This window comes from Bos javanicus, chromosome 13 (genome assembly GCF_032452875.1).
Source record: "Bos javanicus breed banteng chromosome 13, ARS-OSU_banteng_1.0, whole genome shotgun sequence".
NCBI classification, from domain to species: domain Eukaryota; kingdom Metazoa; phylum Chordata; class Mammalia; order Artiodactyla; family Bovidae; genus Bos; species Bos javanicus.
Window position 1 is genome coordinate 32,504,451 of NC_083880.1, and position 22,048 is coordinate 32,526,498.

The 22,048-nt window shown below is 38.1% G+C and overlaps 1 protein-coding gene across 7 annotated transcripts in view; it reads left to right on the top strand.

The window, feature by feature from the left end:
- Window positions 1-22,048, top strand: part of SLC39A12 (solute carrier family 39 member 12) — an 84,336-nt gene that overhangs the window by 47,795 nt on the left and 14,493 nt on the right. For 4 of the 7 annotated variants that reach the window (XM_061436165.1, XM_061436160.1, XM_061436161.1 and 1 more), the window contains exons 9-12: window positions 1-111; window positions 2,687-2,753; window positions 7,126-7,284; window positions 9,038-9,225. In XM_061436165.1, the coding sequence (XP_061292149.1) occupies window positions 1-111; window positions 2,687-2,753; window positions 7,126-7,284; window positions 9,038-9,225 (525 nt within the window). The remainder of the gene's footprint in view (window positions 112-2,686; window positions 2,754-7,125; window positions 7,285-9,037; window positions 9,226-22,048) is intronic. The other 3 variants (XM_061436166.1, XM_061436163.1, XM_061436164.1) reach the window with 1 other exon arrangement.

The following is a 22,048-nucleotide window of genomic DNA, read 5'->3' on the forward strand; positions in this document are numbered from 1 at the left end:
CAGGGCGTGTCACTGGTTAATGGGCATGTGGCGCATTCCCGCCATCTTGCATTCAACCCTGAATTAAGTGACCAGTCAGGCAGAGGCAAATCTGCTTCAACTATCCAGTTGGTAGGTTACTGATCTGAAGTATTCTTCTGATTTGATCACCTTCTTTCTTTTATTCCTTGATAAATAGATGAAAATCAGTAGGCTAGCTAAGTAGAATCCCCTCCTGATTTGCCTATTCTTGATCATGATAAATCCTATTTGGAAAACTTTGTCAAGCACCTGAAGGCTGTTTTCAAGGGGTAAATGCATTTTCCATAGATTCAAGTCACTGCTATCTGCACCTCTTTGAAACACATGTGGATCAGATTGACATAATGTACATATCCTTCATCACTGTGTTTACAAGTTTTCATAAACCAGCTGACCTTGAGATTTCTCCATTCTGAGTAATCCTTTAGTCATGACTAGATGAGGCCAAATAAATGTTGAGCAAGGAATTAGAGCGTTTAGGAGTGGGGCATTCATTTTGTGATGTAGGAGAGAGTGCTTCTGCCTAAGAAGATGTCTCATAGTTAAGTCCCTTTTGTTACACTGAGTTTTTCACAAAGGTCTTCCTTCCAAGTGAATTCTCAAAACAAAAGGGAGGAGACGTATGTATACCTATGGCTGATTCATGTTGATGTATGACAGAAACCAACAAAAAATTGTAAATCAATTATCCTCCAACTCAAAATAAATTAATTAATAAAACACAACCTCCAGTCAAGTTCAAAACAATATTCTCATTCTAGTTCTTAAAGTCATAAGAAAAGGAACAGGAAAAAAATGAAAGCATATCACAGTTGGAAAACATGCCTCCCATAACCCTGATCTTGAATGAGGGAGTAACAGTTCAAGGGTAGATTCCTGAGTGAAGAGAAGTAAGTTATTCCTGAGACATTAACCTGGCAAAACACAAGTCTGGGAGTAGATTCCAGAGTTACAGCCAATTCAGAGATGTGAACATAAAACATTTCTTTAAAATAATATCTTTAAAAAGCCTTATTGTGTTTAGTGTTTATATACGTCACATGTGGTTTGAAAGAAGATAACTTCAAGTTGAGATCACACTTTTTGTTTTGTTTTGTTTTTGGCTGCACTGAACAGCTTGCAGGATCTTAATTCCCTGACTAGAGATTAAACCCAGGCCCCAGCAATGAAAGTGCTGAGTCCTAACCACTGGACAGCCAGGGAAATCCCTGAGGTTAGTTTTTAAATCACTTTAATGGTAACCTCATTCTTTCTGGGTGAATGAAGGGTCCAGAGCCCCAAGATGCAAATAAGCAAAATTCTGATGCTAACGTAATGAGTTTAGAACAATTTGACTGTGCTATCTCACTAATAAGAGATTTCACCATTTCTTTTGTTCTTTAAGCGGCAAGATCAACCTAAAAAGAGATAGAATAACATGAACTTTTAGGATTATTTGATGGGTCCAATTTCCTGTTTTTTAAGGAAGGAGAGGAACTCACAAATCCTTCCAATCATCAAAGGATGTTTGCCTGTAAATTCCTTTACATAGTGTGACAATATAGAGCTTTTTGAGGGAAAAAAATCCTGGAATAAATTTTTGAACTCCTGTCTTTTATTAGAATATAGACTCTCTTGATTATAATCAGGCTTTTCATATGATGTAATTTAAAATCTACATATTTTTCTTTTGTGTCTAGATCCACCAGTTTCAGGCAAGAGTCCTGTCTACCTCCTTTAATCCTTCAGAGCCCCTCTTCTCAGCCATCCTCCAAAATTAGCCTATCATTACATCTTTTGAATAACTGTTGTTATTCTAACATTTGAATGTTAGGTTTACCTTCTCTGTTTTACTTTTTAAAGAAGATGCTTGTCTCACATGAGATTTGTCTCGAAGTTTCCACAATTTTGGGTAATGTGAGTATACTTCTAAAAATGCTCCATAGGCAGACATGCAGTATTCTTTTCACGTGCCAGAATAAGAATCTGAAGCCTAGGGAGGGAAAGTGACTTTCCTGAAATCGAAAATGAGTCAGTCTCTGAAATGAAATCATATCATCTCAACTCTTAGAAGTCAATTTCAAAATCTCACTTTCCTGCCATGTGAAAGGATGAAAGACCTTTTCAAATATATTGTTTTAGTAAGTTTGTGGATCTCCTTTATTAATGAGTAAGATTTTCTTTTTTCCTGACTGGAAAACAACAGTAACAGCATCGTATGCTACAATGAATGAATTGAAATATTGGGTTTACAAGGGCTTCTTGTCCACAATCCACTTAAAGATCAGAAGATGAATTCTAGATCCACGATCTGCCATACAGGAACAGGGTCAACTTTGGTCAAGAGTCAAGAATCATTTTTTCCTACAGCTTTTGGCTTTCATAAATGCTTTCATAATTTCAGAGTGAATTACAGATGACCTAGGTAGCCACTAGCTCTCTATGGAAGACTCTGATCTATGTAAGTAAGAGTGCTATTTTCATCTAAATGTGATAGTGGAAAAAAACGAGCTTGCAGAGTCTCGGCTCTACCTTCTATGTTTGTCCATGAAATTTAGAAATTCTCATATACTCCAGAGGATCAAAATGTCTTCTGATAATCAACATAACTCCTCAGATGTTTTGTTTTTTGATAAAATGATGACTATTGCTTATCTTTCCTCTTTTATTTTTTAATTTAAAATAGAAAGGCCCAGAAGATGCACAAGCAGCTGAAATCCCTATACCTAGTGTGAACACCCCCAACAGAAAATGTGAGTATCAATTTAAAAAATCCAAACATTAAATATAGGAAGTGCCGTTAAAAAAAAAAAAAAGGTTATATTTCCTTTGAAATAAATATGTCAAAACCATATCCATTTCCTATTAGGTAGATATGTATTTCATTATTAAAACTTTTACAATGAAATTTTAAATAAAGGCTCATTTCTATTCCTATCTTTGAAAATTACTACCATTAATATCAACTTTACTCCATTCTTTAAAAATGTTTTCCCCCATTGCTTATCTTTGCAACCCTGTAGACTGTAGCCTGCCAGGCTCCTCTGTCCATGGGATTCTCCAGGCAAGAATACTGGAGTGGGTTGCCATGCCCTCCTCCAGGGCATCTTCCCAACCTAGGGATTGAATTTATGTCTCCTGTCTCCTGCATTGGCACATGGGTTCTTTACCACTAGCGCCACCTAGGAAGCCCTCCGGAAACTTAAATTAGTATAAATACTTATGTGGTTATCAAGGCCCCTTTAAAATCCTGCTTATGTGGTGATTTGAACCTTTCACTTCCCATGAAGTTCTGCATCAGGATTGGTTTTTTGTCTTCTATAACAGTCTACTGATAATTCATCACAAATGTCTTATCTCCTTTATGATACTGTTATTAGCATAGTGAATAGTGAAGTCACTCAGTCATGTCCGACTCTTTGCAACCCCATGGACTGTAGCTTACAAGGCTCCTCTATCTATGGGATTTTCCAGGCAATAGTTCTGAAGTGGATTGCCATTTCCTTCTCCAGGGGATCTTCCCAACCCAGGGATCGAACCCGGGTCTCCCGCATTGTAGACAGACGCTTTACCGTCTGAGCCACCAGGGAAGTTATTAGCACGTTGAAGTTCAAATCAGTGCCAGTTCATTATTCACAACTTATGGTAAAATTCACTTGTTTGTATAATTTACATCCAATCTTTTTCTTTCTAGGAATGCCCCTGTTTCTGAATTTGATTTACCAGTTGTGGATAGGACTTGTTTCCCTTTTGCTCATGCTTCTGAATAATTCTTAAAACTCTTTTTTTAAAAGATCCATGTTGGTTTTTATCAGTTGCCCCATTTTTCTATCTGATATTACCCTTTTATAAACATACTTCTCAATATTTTAATGTTAAATAGTCATGGTGAGTTACTCCCATTCTACCAGAGTAAGTTACCTAATAAGAAAGAAAGCTATTTATTGAGTCCTTATATGCCAGGCACAATGCTGAACACATGACATGGATTATCTCATTTAATCCTCGTACACTTTACTGAAGTAATAATTGATATTCATTTTATACAAATGAAAAGACCCCTCGTTAGAGAGGGTAAGTCACTGACCAGGACTACAGCATTGAGGAAATAAGGAATGCTAATGCACCAACAATTTCCTTGTGATCATTCTTTCAGGCATGCATTCCTATATTTTTTTTCAAATTCATTCATTCGTTCATCCATCCATCCAAGAAATGGATGTTTTAGGCACTGTCTATGCACCAGGAAATAAAATTAGAAATGGTCTTTATCCCTAGTTTGCAATGTGTTTGAGGATTTAAATGCTAAGAGCAATGAACATGATGGTAACAATCACTATTTGGAATGTGTTTGATGTTTTAAATCCTGTAGGTTCTTTCTGTGATTCAAAATATATAACTACATAGTCCTTCCAATTCTATTTTCAGGACACTTCTAGTGATATTTTTAACTCCCGAATCTTTAGCTCCAGGAGAAATTTTAGAATGCCTGGCACTTAGAAGTTATATTAGAGACATTTCTTTGTATTTGTTTTTGGAAAAAAGGAAGAGGAAAGGCCACACCTAGTCAAATTAGGAGCAGAGACTGGTTGCTAGCTCAGGGAATAATGACGGTCTTATTCAAATGTTTTGTAGGCCTCATATCTTTCCACTTCAGATATGAAGCTTGGCATACAGAATGAACAGTGAACAAATCCAAATTTGATTACCCAACCGCCATTTTTGCCAGGAACATATTGAATTAACTTCAAATATTTGATTCCTTGTTTTTTATTACCTCATTGGTAGAGCTCAGGATGTGAAGGTCTATCCACAGTCTGATTTAAATAAACAAAAAGCAACATGATACCATATCCAATCCATGTATCACCATGGAAAACCTCTGATAAGTCAGAAATGTGGAACTCAGTATGACTGCCAGATTCCTAGGAAAGGGAAAATATTGAATATTATCAATAGTTCTATAGTGAGTACATTGACTTGTCAATGCATGCTTGTCTTATCTTCCATTGAATAATGTTGCAATTGTCTTAACCAGTATGTACATTGTGTTCCTTATAGCTTATATGCAAATATGTATATTTGCCTGTAGCTTGTTACATGGTCATGATCTGACATTTATAACCCCACATCAGTGATAATAAAATAATAGGCTACAAAAATAGGTTGGACTGTTTCTTGGCAGAGTATAAATTGGGTAAAGATTTTTCCATCTGAATATATGCTATTAATATCAAAACTGTATGTAGGCATACGCACAGAAATTGGGAATCACAATTTATTTGTATGCTACAACATTGTCAAATGCACTACTTTCGATTGCTTTTCTTTTTTTTTCCACAAAGAAAAGCTTTACTTCTGAATATTGGCAGGAACAGCTCAAGTGACCTGTTTGCATTATTAGGTTCAGAGAGCTTCCAGGCAATGCCAATAAGAACTCTCTCTAATTCAGTAATTTGATATTTATTCTGTATTTTTCTGACCTTTGCCTAAAATCTTCTCGTTTTTACTAAGGAAGAAAATGGATTATGAAACCACAAGAACGATAGAACTGAGTCTCACAGAGATGATTCTAAATAAAGAATGATTTTGAAAAGTGAAATACTTGGGATGTCTTTACAACACAGTCAGTGCACTTACCTCCTGGCCAGTTGTCTGGGCTAGTATGCTGTTTACTGAAGTTCTTTTTTTCACAGTGTGGGCTATGAAATGTTACATCATATTCCCCCAATAAAATAACAAATCATATTATAATGTAGTCCCTCCACCACCTCAGATCCAATAACAGAAATGAGATGATCTCTTCCTATTTTTATGGGTGTCCAATTGTTAGAATATTGTGTGCGGTTCTAATAGTAACAATAGCAACCCCTCAAACCTGTCACACAATTTATATCAACTGACTAATTAATTTTTAGACTACAGCAATTGATTTTAATGACTCTTCTTATCAAGTAGTATACCTAGGTAGTTCACTGTCATGATATGTGTTTATCCCTGAAGTACTTTTTGTACTTGTTAATGCTTCCACCCCAAATAGTAATATACAATTTTAGGTTTCTGAAAGCAGAAATTCTGTCTGTTAAAAACTTGAGCCCAATTAATGATCTAATTATTTCATTAATTAAATCCATATGGTCCAGTTTATTTCTTTGGCTGTCTCCTTAATCAGATAATGTATACGATATAATAGAATCCCAAGAAGACAGCTTCTCTCTACTTTATTGGGCATCTAGTTGGTCTACTGCTGCTAAGTCGCTTCAGTCGTGTCCGACTCTGTGCGACCCCATAGACGGCAGCCCACCAGGCTCCCCCGTCCCTGGGATTCTCCAGGCAAGAACACTGGAGTGGGTTGCCATTTCCTTCTCCAATGCATGAAAATGAAAAGTGAAAGTGAAGTCGCTCAGTCAGGTCTGACTCTTAGCGACCCTATGGACTGCAGCCTACCAGGCTCCTCTGTCCATGAGATTTTCCAGGCAAGAGTACTGGAGTGATCTAGTGCTGAATTATTTTTCTGAAAGACAAAATATTCCAAAGCTAACTTTGGAATCACAAGTGTTGGCAGCGGTTCTATCACAGTCACATTTAGGGAGTGAAGGGGCAGTGGGGGGTTCTTAGCACCAACCAGAAAGGGGGATGATCACAGAGGGGCATGAGGTTAACAGTTGACTCCAGCAGATTGACACGAGGAACAGTCTGATTCAGGGGCCAGTTTTGGAAAATAGACTCTATTTTAACGACATTCTGCCCAGAAGGTCTTAAATTATTTAAAAATGCTTTACAAAAGATTTATGTGGAAAGGTCATTGAACGTATTTTGAAAAGTTATCGCAGTATTACTTTTATTTTCTTCTTTTGGCACACCTGAGTAGGGAGATAGAAGAGCAAATATAGTTTATTTCCTAATTACTTGAATGCATTAGAAAAGCAGCGACCATACCTGCAAGAGTGCCATATTGCATCTCTAGTCCTGACTTATTTTGAAAGCTGAAACAAAGTAGAGTTACTTAATCTGATGCTATTTAAGAATGTCAAGGATGGAAGGGAAAATTGGTTGTAATTGAAGGATTTCATGAACTGTGTTGTGCTCTGTTAATACTTCTCACACCTTTATTTTGTTCTTTAGGCAAAACCATTAGCTTGCTAGCAATAATGATTCTGGTTGGGGACAGCCTGCATAATTTTGCAGATGGCCTAGTAATAGGAGCAGCCTTCTCATCTTCATCTGAGGCGGGAGTGACCACGACCATTGCTATCTTGTGTCATGAAATTCCCCATGAAATGGGTAAGTCAGAGTAGAATCACTGCCTCCTTGTTGAGAAAATCCTAATATATTTCCTGCCATGATTTACTAGCCTTCTTTTTCCAACACATAATTGAAAGATGAATACTTTCCATTCATAATTTATTTAAACCATCAAAAGCAGAGAAGAAGGAAGAAAATTCCTGTACCTCGAGATAGAATTCAATTAAGCTCCTTTATATTTCTTGGAGCCAGAAGTGACTCTTTTTGGATTCTGGAGAATTCTCTATAGCAGAGAGACTTTCAGAGAAACCTCCTTTTGAAGAATATCAGCAAAAACTTCCAAATTTGCATATGAAATGTGGGGAAAACATTAAGAGGGGAATTGGATCCATTATGTTAGCAAACAGGCCAATGAGATAAAATAACATTTAAATGAAAGCCAAACCATGGTTTCATCAACCTGATTTATACAAAATGTCTAAAGCCAAGCGTAACATTGAAATGACAGGCATGTGGTAGCAGATGCACAAAAGACTCTCTTTCTGGATAATCTTAATAACCCGTGTAATTAAAATCCTGCCTCCCAGAAACCAAGAAGAGATGGAGTAGACATTTCTGAAAGAGGTCCAGAAAGAGGAGAGCCTGGTTCCAGATACACGTGTGCCCTTGAGAGAGGGCTCTTCTTGGTAGTCACTTTCTCATCTCACTTTCATGTTTATATTGTCCACTTGGGCCACCCCTGACCTCTTGGGTTCTGTGTCTGTTGCCCAAAGTCCTGTCACTGATCATCACTGACTATTCCTCTCTAAGGAGTTTATCCAAGGTCCTTCCTGAATCCATCAAAACTTATGGTCTGGGAGCCATGTCTGGTCTTGTTTTGACTACTGTGATAAAAACCAATAGAGGTGGGTGACAGTCTGTGATAGGCCAACAAGGATGTCTTAAGAGCTGTTCATAAGATTAATTATGCAATAGAACTAGGAAAACTGAGTTCCCAGGCTGCCTCTTATTTTTTTAATTATTGAAGTACAGTTGATTTATAATATTGTGTTCATTTCCGCTGTACAGCACAGTGACTCAACTATACACATATATACATTCTTTTTAATATTTTTATTCATTATGTGTCTTTATTGAATTTCATCTTCTTCTTAATTCCCCAAAACTAAGAAATAGAGCCTCTCAGATTAAAAGATCATCCTTCTTTTGGAGGAAAAGTGTGGAGAGAATAAGGTCATTTTTCTCTAGTCACTGAGGCAGTAAAACATTTTCTAAAGGAAAAATGTGTTTTCCTAACCAATTTTTGCAATAATTTAAAAATCTCCTATTAAGTCATCATTTTCTCTTTCCCCACAAAAGGTCCTGCATAAGTTAAAAGAAAAAGAAAAACCCACATAATGTTTACTACCTTGGGATTTTGCCTGGCAAGTTTCCAGCTAAAAAGATTTAGAAATCCCAGGGTAGCAAGTCCTTTATTTTGCATTTGTCTAAGTTGAAAATGTCTTAGGACATTAGGAAGTAAAGAGTATGTCACACTTCTCTCTGTATATACTACCTCCTGGAACAGTAAAAGGAATAGAACTTTTGAAATGCAGCTTCCTAAAGTATAAAGAGTTGTGCTATAAATTCTTAAGAAATATAGGAAGTGTTTTTTTAACCATTCAATTTTACTTATAAAATCAACCCCAATTGCTGAAATTTAAAACAGGTTTCATAATAAAATAGCACAGGACTCGAACAAAGACATCATCGGTTAAATGATAATTCTGTTTTCTTTTCTCTTAAATTTCAGGAGACTTTGCTGTGCTTCTAAGCTCTGGACTTCCGGTTAAGATTGCCATCCTGATGAATTTTATAAGTGCTTTAACTGCCTTCATAGGACTATATATTGGCCTCTCAGTATCAACGGATCCATGTATTCAAAACTGGATCTTAACAGTTACTGCCGGGATGTTCTTATATTTATCCTTGGTGGAAATGGTAAGGTTTGTGGTTTTTCTGTTTTGTTTTTCCAAACACTAAAAATGTAAAACAGAGAAAAAGACAAAATGGAAGGATCAAGGGTGAAACTTGATCCTTATAGAAGAAGACTATAGATAACAACATAAAGGACTAAAAAAGTATTCTGTGTAAACCAAAAAAAGTAAGCAGGCAGAAGAAATATAATTTGAGATTCAGAAAATACTGACATTCTTTAAGTCAATTTAAGTGGAATGAATGAAACCTTTCTAATTCTCCAAAAGGCAACATCAGTTCATTCTGCTCCAGCTTTGCATCTGTAGAAGATGCCTAAACTTCCAACTAAAGAACAAAAAGTTTTTTTAAATAACCAGCCATTTTGTTTATACATTAGCAAATATTGGGTTGGCTAAAAAAAGTTTGTTTGGGTTTTCCCGTACCGACATCTTGGCCAACCCAATATTTCAGCTGACTTTGTCATTAAGTTAAAGAACTGTTTGGCTTAATGAAACAACCCTATTTTTTAAAAAATGATTGAAGTTTTAATTGCTAAAGCACTATCATGCTGGTGAAATGAGAAAGATTATTATGTATTGCATCTCTAAATTTGCAATACATTTTTCCTGAAGAAGTTCTTGCTGACACCAATGTTTAATTCAATCATCATTTTTCATCCTCTGTAATCTTATGAAGGAATTGAACCTGGGAAATTTCACATTCTTGCCTCTAAAATTCTAATCTCTACAAGATAAACCTGTTTTTTAAGGTCACCTTCTATTAGACTTGCTTACAACTTACATGTCTTGAGAGTCATAATGATTATCCTGTCTCACGGGTGAGAATAAGGCAAATAAAAATGGCATAAACTAACAAAAGAAATATTTAAGGCTTAAAATCAATAGAAAGCCAATCTGATCAGAAATAAAGTATGTGATTACACATATCCTGGAGCTGAAAAGTAAAATAAACAATCTTGAAGGTCATGTTTAGAATAGGACCATTAGGATTGACTAGTGAATCCAACAATTGTCCTGGAAGTAAGTAAAAAGAATATTTCATAAGGAAAAAAAGTCTGGAGGGCAGAAACTGGACTGATATGACCAGAACAGTGCATTCTATAAGCAGAATTCAAGAAGGGGACTCATCAAGGTAAACTATCATCTTCAACCCCACTGTAGGGACTTCCCTGGTGGTCCAGTGGTAGGACTTCATGCTTCCCTGCAGGCCAGGGGTGGGGAGGGTTGGGTTTGACCTCTGGTTGGAGAACTAAGATCCTGCATTCTGCATGCAGCATGGCATGGCCAAAATAAATGTGGACTTAAAAAATATTCACAACCTGAAAGCTGAAAGTTACGTTTTCATCGGTGGGAATTTTTAGGACTTCAAGCCTGGGAGACAGCATCTCAAGTAAGCCTAAGAGAGCTGCTCCAAGGAGGTGAAGGGAGGGGTCAGCTTATAGAGAAGTTTTGCAACAAAGGGCAGGTAGTCTGAACATCCAAAGATTTTTGTAAATTGAAACCAGATATCTCAAGTTAAGAATATGGAAGTATTCCTCCTTTCTTTTTTTTTTTTAAAATTTTATTTTATTTTTAAACTTTACATAATTGTATTAGTTTTGCCAAATATCAAAATGAATCTGCCACAGGTATACATGTGTTCCCCATCCTGAACCCTCCTCCCTCCTCTCTCCCCATACCATCCCTCTGGGTCGTCCCAGTGCACTAGCCCCAAGCATCCAGTATCGTGCATCGAACCTGGACTGGCATCTCGTTTCATACATGATATTTTACCCTTTCAAAAAGAATTCAGCATTTTTCTGTGCATGGGAAGATAAAAGAATCTGGGCTCAATGAAATCATTCCTTTGATAAGCACCTCAGCTATCGGGAGCCAGTATCCTGTGCTTTCACACCCTGAGTTCCCTCAGGGCTCACTGTAGGGAGTGGCTGCAGTCTGACGGCTGCTAGATGCAGATATTCTTTCCTTCCTGAGTTCTCTCAGGGCTCACCAGCTCACATTGGAGGGCGGCAATCACTGATGAAGGTGTGACATCCTTTGTTTACTGATATGGCAGGAAACATACCATTTCTCACAAACAAACAAACAAACCACTTAAATGCTTCTGACTCTTTGATATTTTTTCTTAATTTTTATGAGATTCAAAAAGTAAGGTAAACACCAAAATGTACTTCCATGTTTGGGAATGTTCCTACATATTATCTGTGATACTCAGGAAATTTCCTACTCATATAGTGAAGATAGTCGTAAGTACTATAGCGGATTCTATCCATCTTTTCTGAACCCCAATCCCCAACCTGCAATCAATGTTATCAAATTGTACCATTCTCCCAGTTCAAGGAATCTGGATGTCTAGCCTTGTGTGACTTAGAAAACACATGGCCACTAATCACTGAATGTTGTGACTTGCTTTCTGTTTAAAATGTCTGCAGATCCATCTTTAAGTTCATTCTCAAGCCTCCTGATTTTCAGCTTTGTATTTCTAATTCCTTTCCTCTTTTTGAGTTCATCAAGGGGCAATTTCTATATTACTTAAAGTTGATTTTGTATCTTAATATGGTCTGAATCTCTCTTCAAGTATGATGGATGTGTATGTATGAAGTCAGTCTTTTCTCTTTGTCTCCCAAAATTGACCTGAGAAGATTATCAGGAACCATTTGAGCCCGAAGCTAAATACATCCTTTTCCCCTCAAAGTTTTTCCTCCCAGTCTTGTAAGGATAAAGAATTGCTTGTAAGAAAACAGTGTGGTTGTCATCCTATGAAATTCCAACTAGAAGAAATCCTGACCTTATTGCAAATTACTATTGGCCAAAGAAAAACTAGCATCCTGGCAAAAAGACAGGAAAGAAAATACTCTGAGTTTCCTGGGGCTACTTGCTATAATCCAGGTCGCCTGCTCTCACGGCCTTTTGAGTAACTTCTAAACAAATACAGCCCTTTCACATAGCGGCAAGTTTAACCGTTGTCGTACTCTGGGGCTGTGCCAAAGAAAATAATCTTGTCATTTCAAGGGAAGAAAACAAGGTTTCAAGACTGTACAACAGCAAAGAAAATAAATGACAGTAACTAAAGGGTAAGGAGGAATACTTTCATACCCTGGCTATTTACCAAACCTTGGAAATGTACCAGGCACCTTCTGAGCAGGGTTAATGTGAAAAGATTAGCTATATTTTTGCCTTGCTTATTTGTTTCAAAGTAATCAGCTGTGTTATTTCAAACTCCTAAAAAGAAAAGAACTCAAAAAATTGGGCCATTTGTTGGCAGTGATGCCAACAAAGCAGAAAGTCTTCACCAGGGCAGTCAGCCAGCCTAAAATTCTCCAAAGTGGTATTGCTTTATCCAAGCACACCAACTTCCAGTGACACTGAATGGTTTCTAAAGGAAATTAAGAATGAATGCAGCTCTGGGTGGCCAGAGGAAATTCATTCTCTGTTAGAAAGATCCATGTGGGTTTCCCCAAGCAGAGTCTAAGACAAAGGCCTCTGTGAAGGCCTCAATTCACTAGGGAGGTGATCTCAGGAAGCAGGAGGGAAGGACAGGTGGAGTGAAACAGAGAAGGATAAAAAGTCAGTAAGACAATAGGTTTTTATTAAGTTCAACGCTGCCACATGGCACCCTCCGCACAAGACCTTCTGAGGGTGCTTCTGTCCCTGTGGTTCATCTGTCCCGTAAGTAACCCCTCCACACACACTTCAGGTTATGGATGCCTGAGTGCCAAGGGCGTTTACTGGCAGTTCCATGCCATCACATGGATGGCAACAGAAGGAAGAATGTAGCATGGACCTGAAGCAAGGCTCGGTGCAGGATAGTTAATGCCCTCTTGGAACTGGTCTCTGCAGCAGTAGCTGGGGTGAGAGATGGGCTGAAAGAATATAAAATAGCACACATGTGCTGGCCATTAGCAGTTGACCCTCTCTGCCCCCCAGATATGTTTTGGTCTCCTTGACTTTAAAGTTACACCTACACCAAAGCCCCTGCATGGTGGTAGCCAGTCAAAAACTCCATAAAGAGTTAACCCAAGATAGTCAGTGGAAGCAATCTCTAAACCCTAATGGTCTTGAGGAAGTTTTGTGTTTTTTTTTTAACTTTTTAAAAAATCATTTCATTTATTTATTTTATTTTTAGGCTATGCCACATGGCATGTGGGGGCTTCCTTATTGGCTCAGTGTTGAGATAAAGAATCTGCCTGCCAATGCAGGAGTCAAGGGTTCTCTCCCAGGGTCAGGAAGATCCCCTGGAGAAGGAAATAGCAACCCACTCCAGTATTCTTGCCTAGGAAATCCCATGGACAGAGGAGCCTGTTGGGCTACAGTCCATGGGATCATAAAGAGTCAGACACGATTTAGCAACTAAACAACAACATGCTACGTGTGGGATCCTATTTCCCTAATCAGGGGTTGAACCCACGTCCCCTGCATTGAAAGCATGGAGTGTCAACCACTGGACCACCAGGGAAGTCCTGAGGCAATATTTGATATTCATGGTCTCTGTTCTTCCAGCACCCGATCTTGATTCTCCCCACCTTCAGGCAGCTCTTCCGCTGATTCGGATTTCTTTCCTGGTAGGGACACCCAGGGCTTCCGTATAGGGATCTGCTTTGTTTCTGTCAGGCCATAGTTCCTGTGGTTGCCTCTTCACCATTGTCATCAGATATGGAAGCACCAAGAGAGGCTCCAAGAAATTCTCAGGTCTCTAGATACAGTCCTTGCTGCCTCCATTGTGTAGCGGTCACCCTGACTCCACGTGGTGACCATTGACAATTGCTCCCACCAGCACAGTAACTTTTTCTCTATTAGTTGATCAGTCAGCATGAGGTGCTCAAGTGACCACATGGTAGTCATAACTTCAAGTTCAGTGGAAGTGTTCCCTGGTGTATTCTCCTCAAGAATAAGGATCTCTGTTATCTGATGGTGCTAGAGTTTTCAGGAACAGGAAGCACAAATTCTACAAACAGAAAAGCTGGCAGTGATTGTATACCATTGTTCATGACTTTCCCTATTGTTTCTGCTCTTATTTCTCCCTTCTCCTCACTTTGCATTTAATTTTCTGATCAATTTCTGGCTTTACGAGGTGGAGTGATGTATCACTGATTTTAAATCTTTTCTTCTTTTCTAGTGTAAGCATTGAAAGCTGTAAATTTCCCTCTAAGCACTGCTTTGCTGAATCTCATGTACTTTATTTCATTTCAAATATTTATTTATTTGACTTCACCAGGTCTTAGTTGTGGCATGTGGGATCTTCAGTTGCAGCCTGTGGTTCTAGTTCCCTGACTAGGGATCAACTCCATTGGGAACATGCAGTCTTAGCCACTGTACCACAGGGGTCCTCTCTTGTGTATTTTCATATGTTCTGTTTCCAGTGCAGATCATTTTGAAGTGTTTTTAAACATTCTAAACATCTCATAATTTTTCTTATTTGACCCATGTGTTATATGGAAGTATGTTGTCTCATTTCTTAATATTTGTAATTTAAAAACATGTCTTATAGTTAAATTTATTTTAATACTTGGTTAGTCAGAAGATATACTTTGTATTATTTTGCCCTTTGAAATGTTTTGAGACTTGCTTTATGGCCCAGAGTATGGTCTAACCTGGTGAATGGTCTCATATGCACTTAAAAAGTACATGAGTGCAGCAGCTATTGGGTGTGGGTTTCTGTGAATGCCAATTAAGTCAGGCTGGTTGATATTATTCATATTTTCAAACTCTGTATTAATTTTTTTCTCCACTAGTTCTGTTTTATGCAAGGAGTTAGAATACAGGCCAATATTTATGGGTTTACTTATTTCTTAGTTCTGTCAATTGTGTTTCATGTACTTGAAGCTCTGTTACTAGACGCATCCATATATAGGGCTGTTATGTCTTCATGATTGAACTGATAATTTTATCATGATCAATGATTCCTCTTTGTTGCTGCTGCTGCTAAGTCACTTCAGTCGTGTTTGACTCTGTGCAACCCCATAGACGGCAGCCCACCAGGCTCCCCGTCCCTGGGATTCTCCAGGCAAGAACACTGGAGTGGGTTGCCATTTCCTTCTCCAATGCATGAAAGTGAAAAGTGAAAGTGAAGTCGCTCAGTCGTGTCCGACTCTTAGCGACCCCATGGACTGCAGCCTACCAGGCTCCTCCATTCATGGGATTTTCCAGGCAAGAGTACTGGAGTGGGGTGCCTTTGCCTTCTCCATGATTCCTCTTTATGTTTAGTAAATTCCTTGTCTTGTAGTCTCCTTTGCCTGATGCCAATACAGTCACACCTGCTTTCCTGCTTACTATTTGCATAGAATATGGAAAGTAAGGGGTGGGGCTTTGATAGAGTATTTGAAGTGACGTAACAGAGAAATGTCTGATATAATCAGCAATGTCTGTGATTAATGTGTTAGCATCCATGTATCTCGTTTATCTAATTTCTATAAATCTTATTTATAACCAGATCTGTTGATTTGCTGTCTTTTTCGTACTCCCATCTTTGCTACAAAGGTTTCCTGAGATTTGTTCTTTATAATTATAATGGCTGCCCAAAGATACACATGTCCTAATCTTGGAAGCTTGTGAATATGTTATCTCACATGTCAAAAGAGACTATGCAGATGTTCTTAAGGTTTAGAACCTGGAGATGGGGAGATTGCCCAGAGTTTCTCATAAAGATGGTGCACAAGTGCTCATTTCCATTTTGCACATTAATAACAATGATGATGAAAATGATACAATAGTTATAACTACATAAAAATATGTACAAGGATTCAAAACAGACTTGATGTTATTTGGCTTATAATGTGTAGATACTACACCAAAAATATGTAATTTTCAGAAAATTTTAGCTTCTTAAAATTTAAAAATAAAATTCCTGACAATTGTAATTATTAATTCATAGCCAAATCTTTTGTTGTTGTTGTTCAATCACTAAGTCATATCCAACTCTTAGTGACCTCAGGGACTGCAGCATGCCAGACTCCTCTGTCCTCCACCATATCCCAGAATTTGCTCAAGTTCATGTCCATTGAGTTGGTGATGCTATATAACCATCTCATCCCCTTCTCCTTCTGCTTTCAATCTTTCCCAACATCAGAGTCTTTTCCAATGAGTTGGCTCTTTGCAACAGGTGGCCAAAGTATTAGAGCTTAAGCATTAGTCCTTCCAACAAATATTCAGGGTTTATTTCCTATAGGATTGACTTGTTTGATCTCCTTGTAGTCCAAGGGACTCTTAAGAGTCTTCTTCAGCACCACAACTTGAAAGCATCAATTCTTCAGCACTTAGCCTTCTTTATGGTCCAACTCTCACATCCATTCATGACTACTAAAAATACCATAGCTTTGACTACACAGACCTTTGTTGGCTAAGTGATGTCTCTGCTTTTTAATATGCTGCCTAGGTTTGTCTTAGCTTTCCTTCTAAGGACCAAGCACTTTCTAATTTCATGGTTTTAGTTACTGTCCTCAGTGATTTTGGTACCCAAGAAAATAAAATTCGTCACTGTTTCCACCTTTCCCCCTCCCATTTGCCATGAAATGATGGGACCAAATGCCATGATCTTAATTTTCTGAATGTTTAAGTTTCAAGTCAGCTTTTTCATGGTCCTCTTTCTCCTTCATCAAGAAGTTCTTGAGTTCCTCTTCATTTTCCGCCATTAGAGTGGTATCATCTGTGCTATCTGAGGTTGTTAGACTAATTCAAATTAGCCAGGGTTGTTGTTGTTTAGTCGCTCAGTCGTGTCCGACTCTCTGTGACCCCATAAACTGCAGCACACCAGGCTTCCCTGTCTTTCACCATCTCTGGGAGCTTGCTCAAACTCATGTCCATTGAGTCGGTGAGGCCATCCAACCATTCCATCCTCTGTTGTCCTCGTCTCCTCCTGCCTTCAATCTTTCCCAGCATCAAGGTCTTTTCTAATGAATCAGCTCTTCTCATCAGGTGGCCAAAATATTGGAGCTTCAACTTCATCTTCAGTCCTTTCAATAAGTATTCAGGATTGATTTCCTAAATATTCCAGTGTTAGACATGGGTTAACTATCTTGCTTTTAAAAAATAAGGTTTACAGTTTAAAAAAAACATACGTAACATTTTGTCTTAATTACCCTGGATTATCTGGGTGGTCCAAATCTAACCACCAGTTCTTAAAGGTGGAAAGCCTTCCCCAGTTGTGGTCAAAGAGATGTGATGAAAAAAGATTCAGAGAGATATGAGGTTGCTAAATTTGAGGCTGGAGGAAGGGGACCAGGAGCCAAGGAATGTAGGCAGCCTCTAGAAACTGGAAAAGCCAAGGAGACAGATTCTCCTCTGAAGAATCCAAAATAGTTAAGCAACAAGTTACTGAACCTCAGGTCTGGCTGCTCAAAAATCAATACCTGAGAGACTGTTGTTGGTAGAAAGGAAAATTGCTTTTAATCAGAATGCTGGTAATCTATGGAGATGGTGGACTCAGTACCCCCAAACACCATCTGCAAAGATTCTGCTTAGCCATGAAAGTTTTTAAAGGAAAAAGGAAGTCAACACAGTTAATCACTGAGTTGAGGGGGTCAGAGTCATCACCATCCCTCACTGCATACAGGCTTGTCACCATCCCTCACTGCATACAGGCTTGTCGGCTTCTGGTGATCTTTCTTTAGATGCTATTGTGTTCACACAGTTTGTTCATGAGATTACTAAAGTGGGAACAAGGGAAGAGATCTGGTCATCTGTTCATTACTTATTCTTCTTTTCTATTTCTTTCATCTACAGAAAGCACCAAGGAGTTAGGCAAGGTATTGTGTGATCATAAGATCTGATAGGGGTGCTTGAGCTGGAAATGAGTAGAACACAGGGGCACGTGATTGAAAAGTTAGTTACAATATAGTTTTGCTAAATTGATGGGAAAGAAGGTTTCCTGCTGTGGGTGATTTCCACAAAGAACTGTTTACAAGTCTCCCCTGTCAGATATCATTCCATTTAGATGGGATTAGGGATGAAGGGCCATCTCCTATAACTGTTTTATGCTGAGTAAGGGCATCAAGGACTTAATGTGAAAGATGTTGGCATGGGTTTGAAGCACCTCTTTGCTGACAGTTTTAGGTTCCCATTTACATATATGAGCAGAACAAGCTGCAATTATTTTGATGCCCACAAAAATACAGATTGTTATGAGCAGTAGTGTTAATCCCATTCTCTTAAGGCCAGTTCTTGGAATACTGCTAACCATAGACTCATTTGTGCTCAAGATGGAGCAGCTTATATCACAGCTGCAGTCTGGTCATCATGCAGTTGGCGTTTCCCCTCTGGTGGCAGTTATAATACCTGTAAAACAACTCAGAAATGTATATTAGACACAGAATCTGTGACTTCGTTGTCCTAATCCTTAATTGCTTGAACCTGCTCTTTTGGGACCCAGGAAGGGCTGGGAGACATCAGCTTTTCTACAAACAAGAGACGAGAAACATGGAGGAGCCTTTTTACTTGGGGAGGAGGGAGTGGAGACCACAGTAATCTGCTTGGTTCCAAACACATTGATTTTTCTGGCGTATAGTTGCTTTACAAGGTTGTGTTAGTTTCTGTGTACAGCAAAGTGAATCAGCTACACATATACATATATTCCCTCTTTCATGGATTTCCTTCCCATTCAGGTCACCAGAGAGCATTGAGTAGAGTTCCCTGAGCTATATAGTAGGTTCTTATATATTATCTATTTTATGTGCTCTGTTGTGTCCAACCCAGAGATTGAACCCGAGTCTCCTGTGTCGTCTGCATTGGCAGGCAGATTCTTTACCACTGAGCGCCTGGGAAGCCCTGTTTTATACATAGTATCAATAGTGTGTAATTGTCAATCCCGATCTCTGAATTCGCCTTGACCCCCTTTCCCCCTTGGTATCCATAAATTTGTTCTCTATATCTATGTCTCTATTTCTGCTGTTACAGAACTGTAAGATAAATTTGTGTTTTAAATTTGTGTTTTAAACCAACAGGTTAGTGGTAATCTGTTGACAGTAGAAGTAGGAAGCTAATATATCCCTGTGCTGCTAACCTTGGTTTAGATGCTCTTGGGAACAAGAGGCAGCTGTGTAGGAGCTTCTCATTCTGTATGAGAACTGAAAATTCCTTCCATGAAAATTCCCAGAACTAAAAATTCAGGAAAACTTCTCATAGCTACCCTCTCTAAAATTAAAAAAATCTCTCAAACAGAAGGAAAAGACAAGCCCCAAAAGTATTTTTTTTCAGATTTGAATAAGAGAGAATTTATTTTTCAACAATATGATTTTTATTTAAAGAATGAGTTAATTCATTTTGAAGAGCATTAAGTAGGTTATGCCAGGGAGAGATTTATTTTGGATCTGAAACAAGTTGCAGACCTTTAGGCATTTCCTAAGGTTTTAAATCCTGTAAAACTGTTTCCATAGCAATAAGCTCATAGAAATCTCAAGGGGCTATCACGATGGAGATGTCCCTAGAATGGAGATAACTGGACAGCTGCCCAGGATCCAATATGTTAATAGCATCCAAGCTGATAGTGGAGGAGATGTAACTCAGAGAAGGAGGTTCAGGAGAAGGATGTGCCTACCAAATTCATGCTAAAATGAAAGAAAACAAAACTCCTGTGCCCTCTCCCTGTATATCAAGGTGACTTTTTATTTATTTTATTTAGCTGTGATGGCTCTTAGTTGCAGTACCTGGGGTCTTCACTGAGTCATGTGTGCTCTCTGGCTGTGACATATGGGTTGTCTAGTTGTGGTGCTTGGGCTTAGTTGCTCCAAGGTTTATGGGAGCTTAGTTCCTCATCCAAGGATCAAACCCACATCCCCTGCATTGCAAAGTGGATTCTTAACCACTGGACCACCAGACAGGTCCCCATCATGTTGAGTTAATTGAGAATAAACCTTATTTCCAGTCCTCTCCCTCCACCAGTCTTTCTTACTACGTATATCTCTGAGTTGCTTCCTCTTCCACTCCACAGCTGTTTTTTTTGTTTTTTGGTTTTTTTTTTTCTTTCTTATCTTTTTTTAAAACTTCTTTTTTACTTACATAATAATGGGAGAGGAAACAGCAAGATTGTAGAGGAATCACTTAGAGCAATTGGCTTATCTACCCTCTTCTGGGAATTAACATCCTCCAAGTAATATCCCAGCCATCCTTTTGCCTGGAGCATTTTCCAATTACCAAATAATTTTCTTTGTTTGCAAAGCATGGTAAAGACTATTTTGAATTTGAACTTAAGAGCCTCTGTTTTGAAAATGTATCCAAACACAGAAAAATAAGCTCTACCTATGACACCCACTCAAATAGGATTATTAGTAATCCAGAGGAAGAACATTCACTGGCTTCTCTACAGTTATTTTAGTTCAGTGAATAATAACAGCTTTGAGAGAGTGAATTGAGTAAAAAGAACATAAACTGGCTGACAAAACAGCTACCATCCTACCTAGGTTTTGCATCTTTTTAAAAATCATGTGACCTGTGGCTCATCGGTAAAGAAGCTATCTGCATTGCATTGATCTGCATTGATCCCTGAGTCAGGAAGATCCCCTGGAGAAGGAAATGGCAACCCACTCCAGTATTCTTGCCTAGGAAATGCCATGGACAGAGCAGCCTGGTGGGCTACAGTCCATGGGGTCTATAAAGAGTTGGACACGACTTAGAGACTAAAAAAACAACAGTAATATTAAGCTCTTCCTACGCTTTGGGGTTGTTGATCCTATTCCCTGCTCCCCATTCTTTATCTTCCAATTTATTGCATTTAATTGAGTCTTCCTTTGTCAGGGGAATTTAAATAAATCCAGTGCAATTCAATCAGTAATCCATCACCACCAAGTTGGCACTGGTAGATGAGTCCTTTATCCAGAAAACTAGTAAGTTATTCTCACTTTGAAGTTTGCAATAGCCAGATGTAATGCCCTTTAAATAATATCCATCCATAAAAAACAGATATTTTGTTTGAAAAGACATAGAATTATCTTGATATGCACATTTGCTTTCAACAAATACTGTACTTGAAATCAATGAGTGTAACTGCCATCCTTTAAATCCATGACAAGCATTGAAAAGCCTTTTTAGGCAGCACAATGAATATAATTTAACATTCACAATGATTTCTTCACAAAGCAAGAAGTATGAATCATTCTTACCAACAGTTTTGAAAGATTTACATTCTCTTTCTGTAAAAATCAGTCAAACTCTACCCTTAGATATTTTCTACTGAGGAAATTATTAATAGACTAAACTTTGATGAATGCTGAGCTTTATAATTTTTAAAAAGTGACCACCAGAAATGTTTGTATTTTTTGCTCTGCATGTTTCTTTTCTTCTTGATAGTTTCTCAAACCATGTGTGCACACACAAACATATGTATCTTCTAAAGAAACCCATTTTTTTAAGAAAATGCTACAGCTGGCTGATGACTGTCTTTACTGAGCTGTATAATTCAGAGTTTATCTAACTCAACCGCTTTCCCTAACAAAAAAAAAAATGGATAAGTGAATTTTTTAATGCAAGTTAAAAGCAGGTAACATCTTTGTGTCTCTGAATTATGTCTGACAGTGATAGGATATTTGTCTTATAACTCAGTTTTCAAAAGAGAAATTTTCACTTATCTTCTATTGCAAATGGCTTCTTGAATTCCCTTGGGATACCATTGAGAAGGTAGAAACCTATAATATTGTATTTGAATATTTAACAAATAAAATATCTAATGCTGAATTTTTCAAAATAACCTTTTAAGCTTCCTGTTTGGTGATCTCAGACACACTGAGAACTGTGGCTCTTGTTTTCTTGCTTGATAAGGAAAATTAAAACTACTGTATTCAGTTGTTTTACAAACATAGCTATTAATTTTAAAAAACCTAAAGGAAAGCTGAAAGCTGATG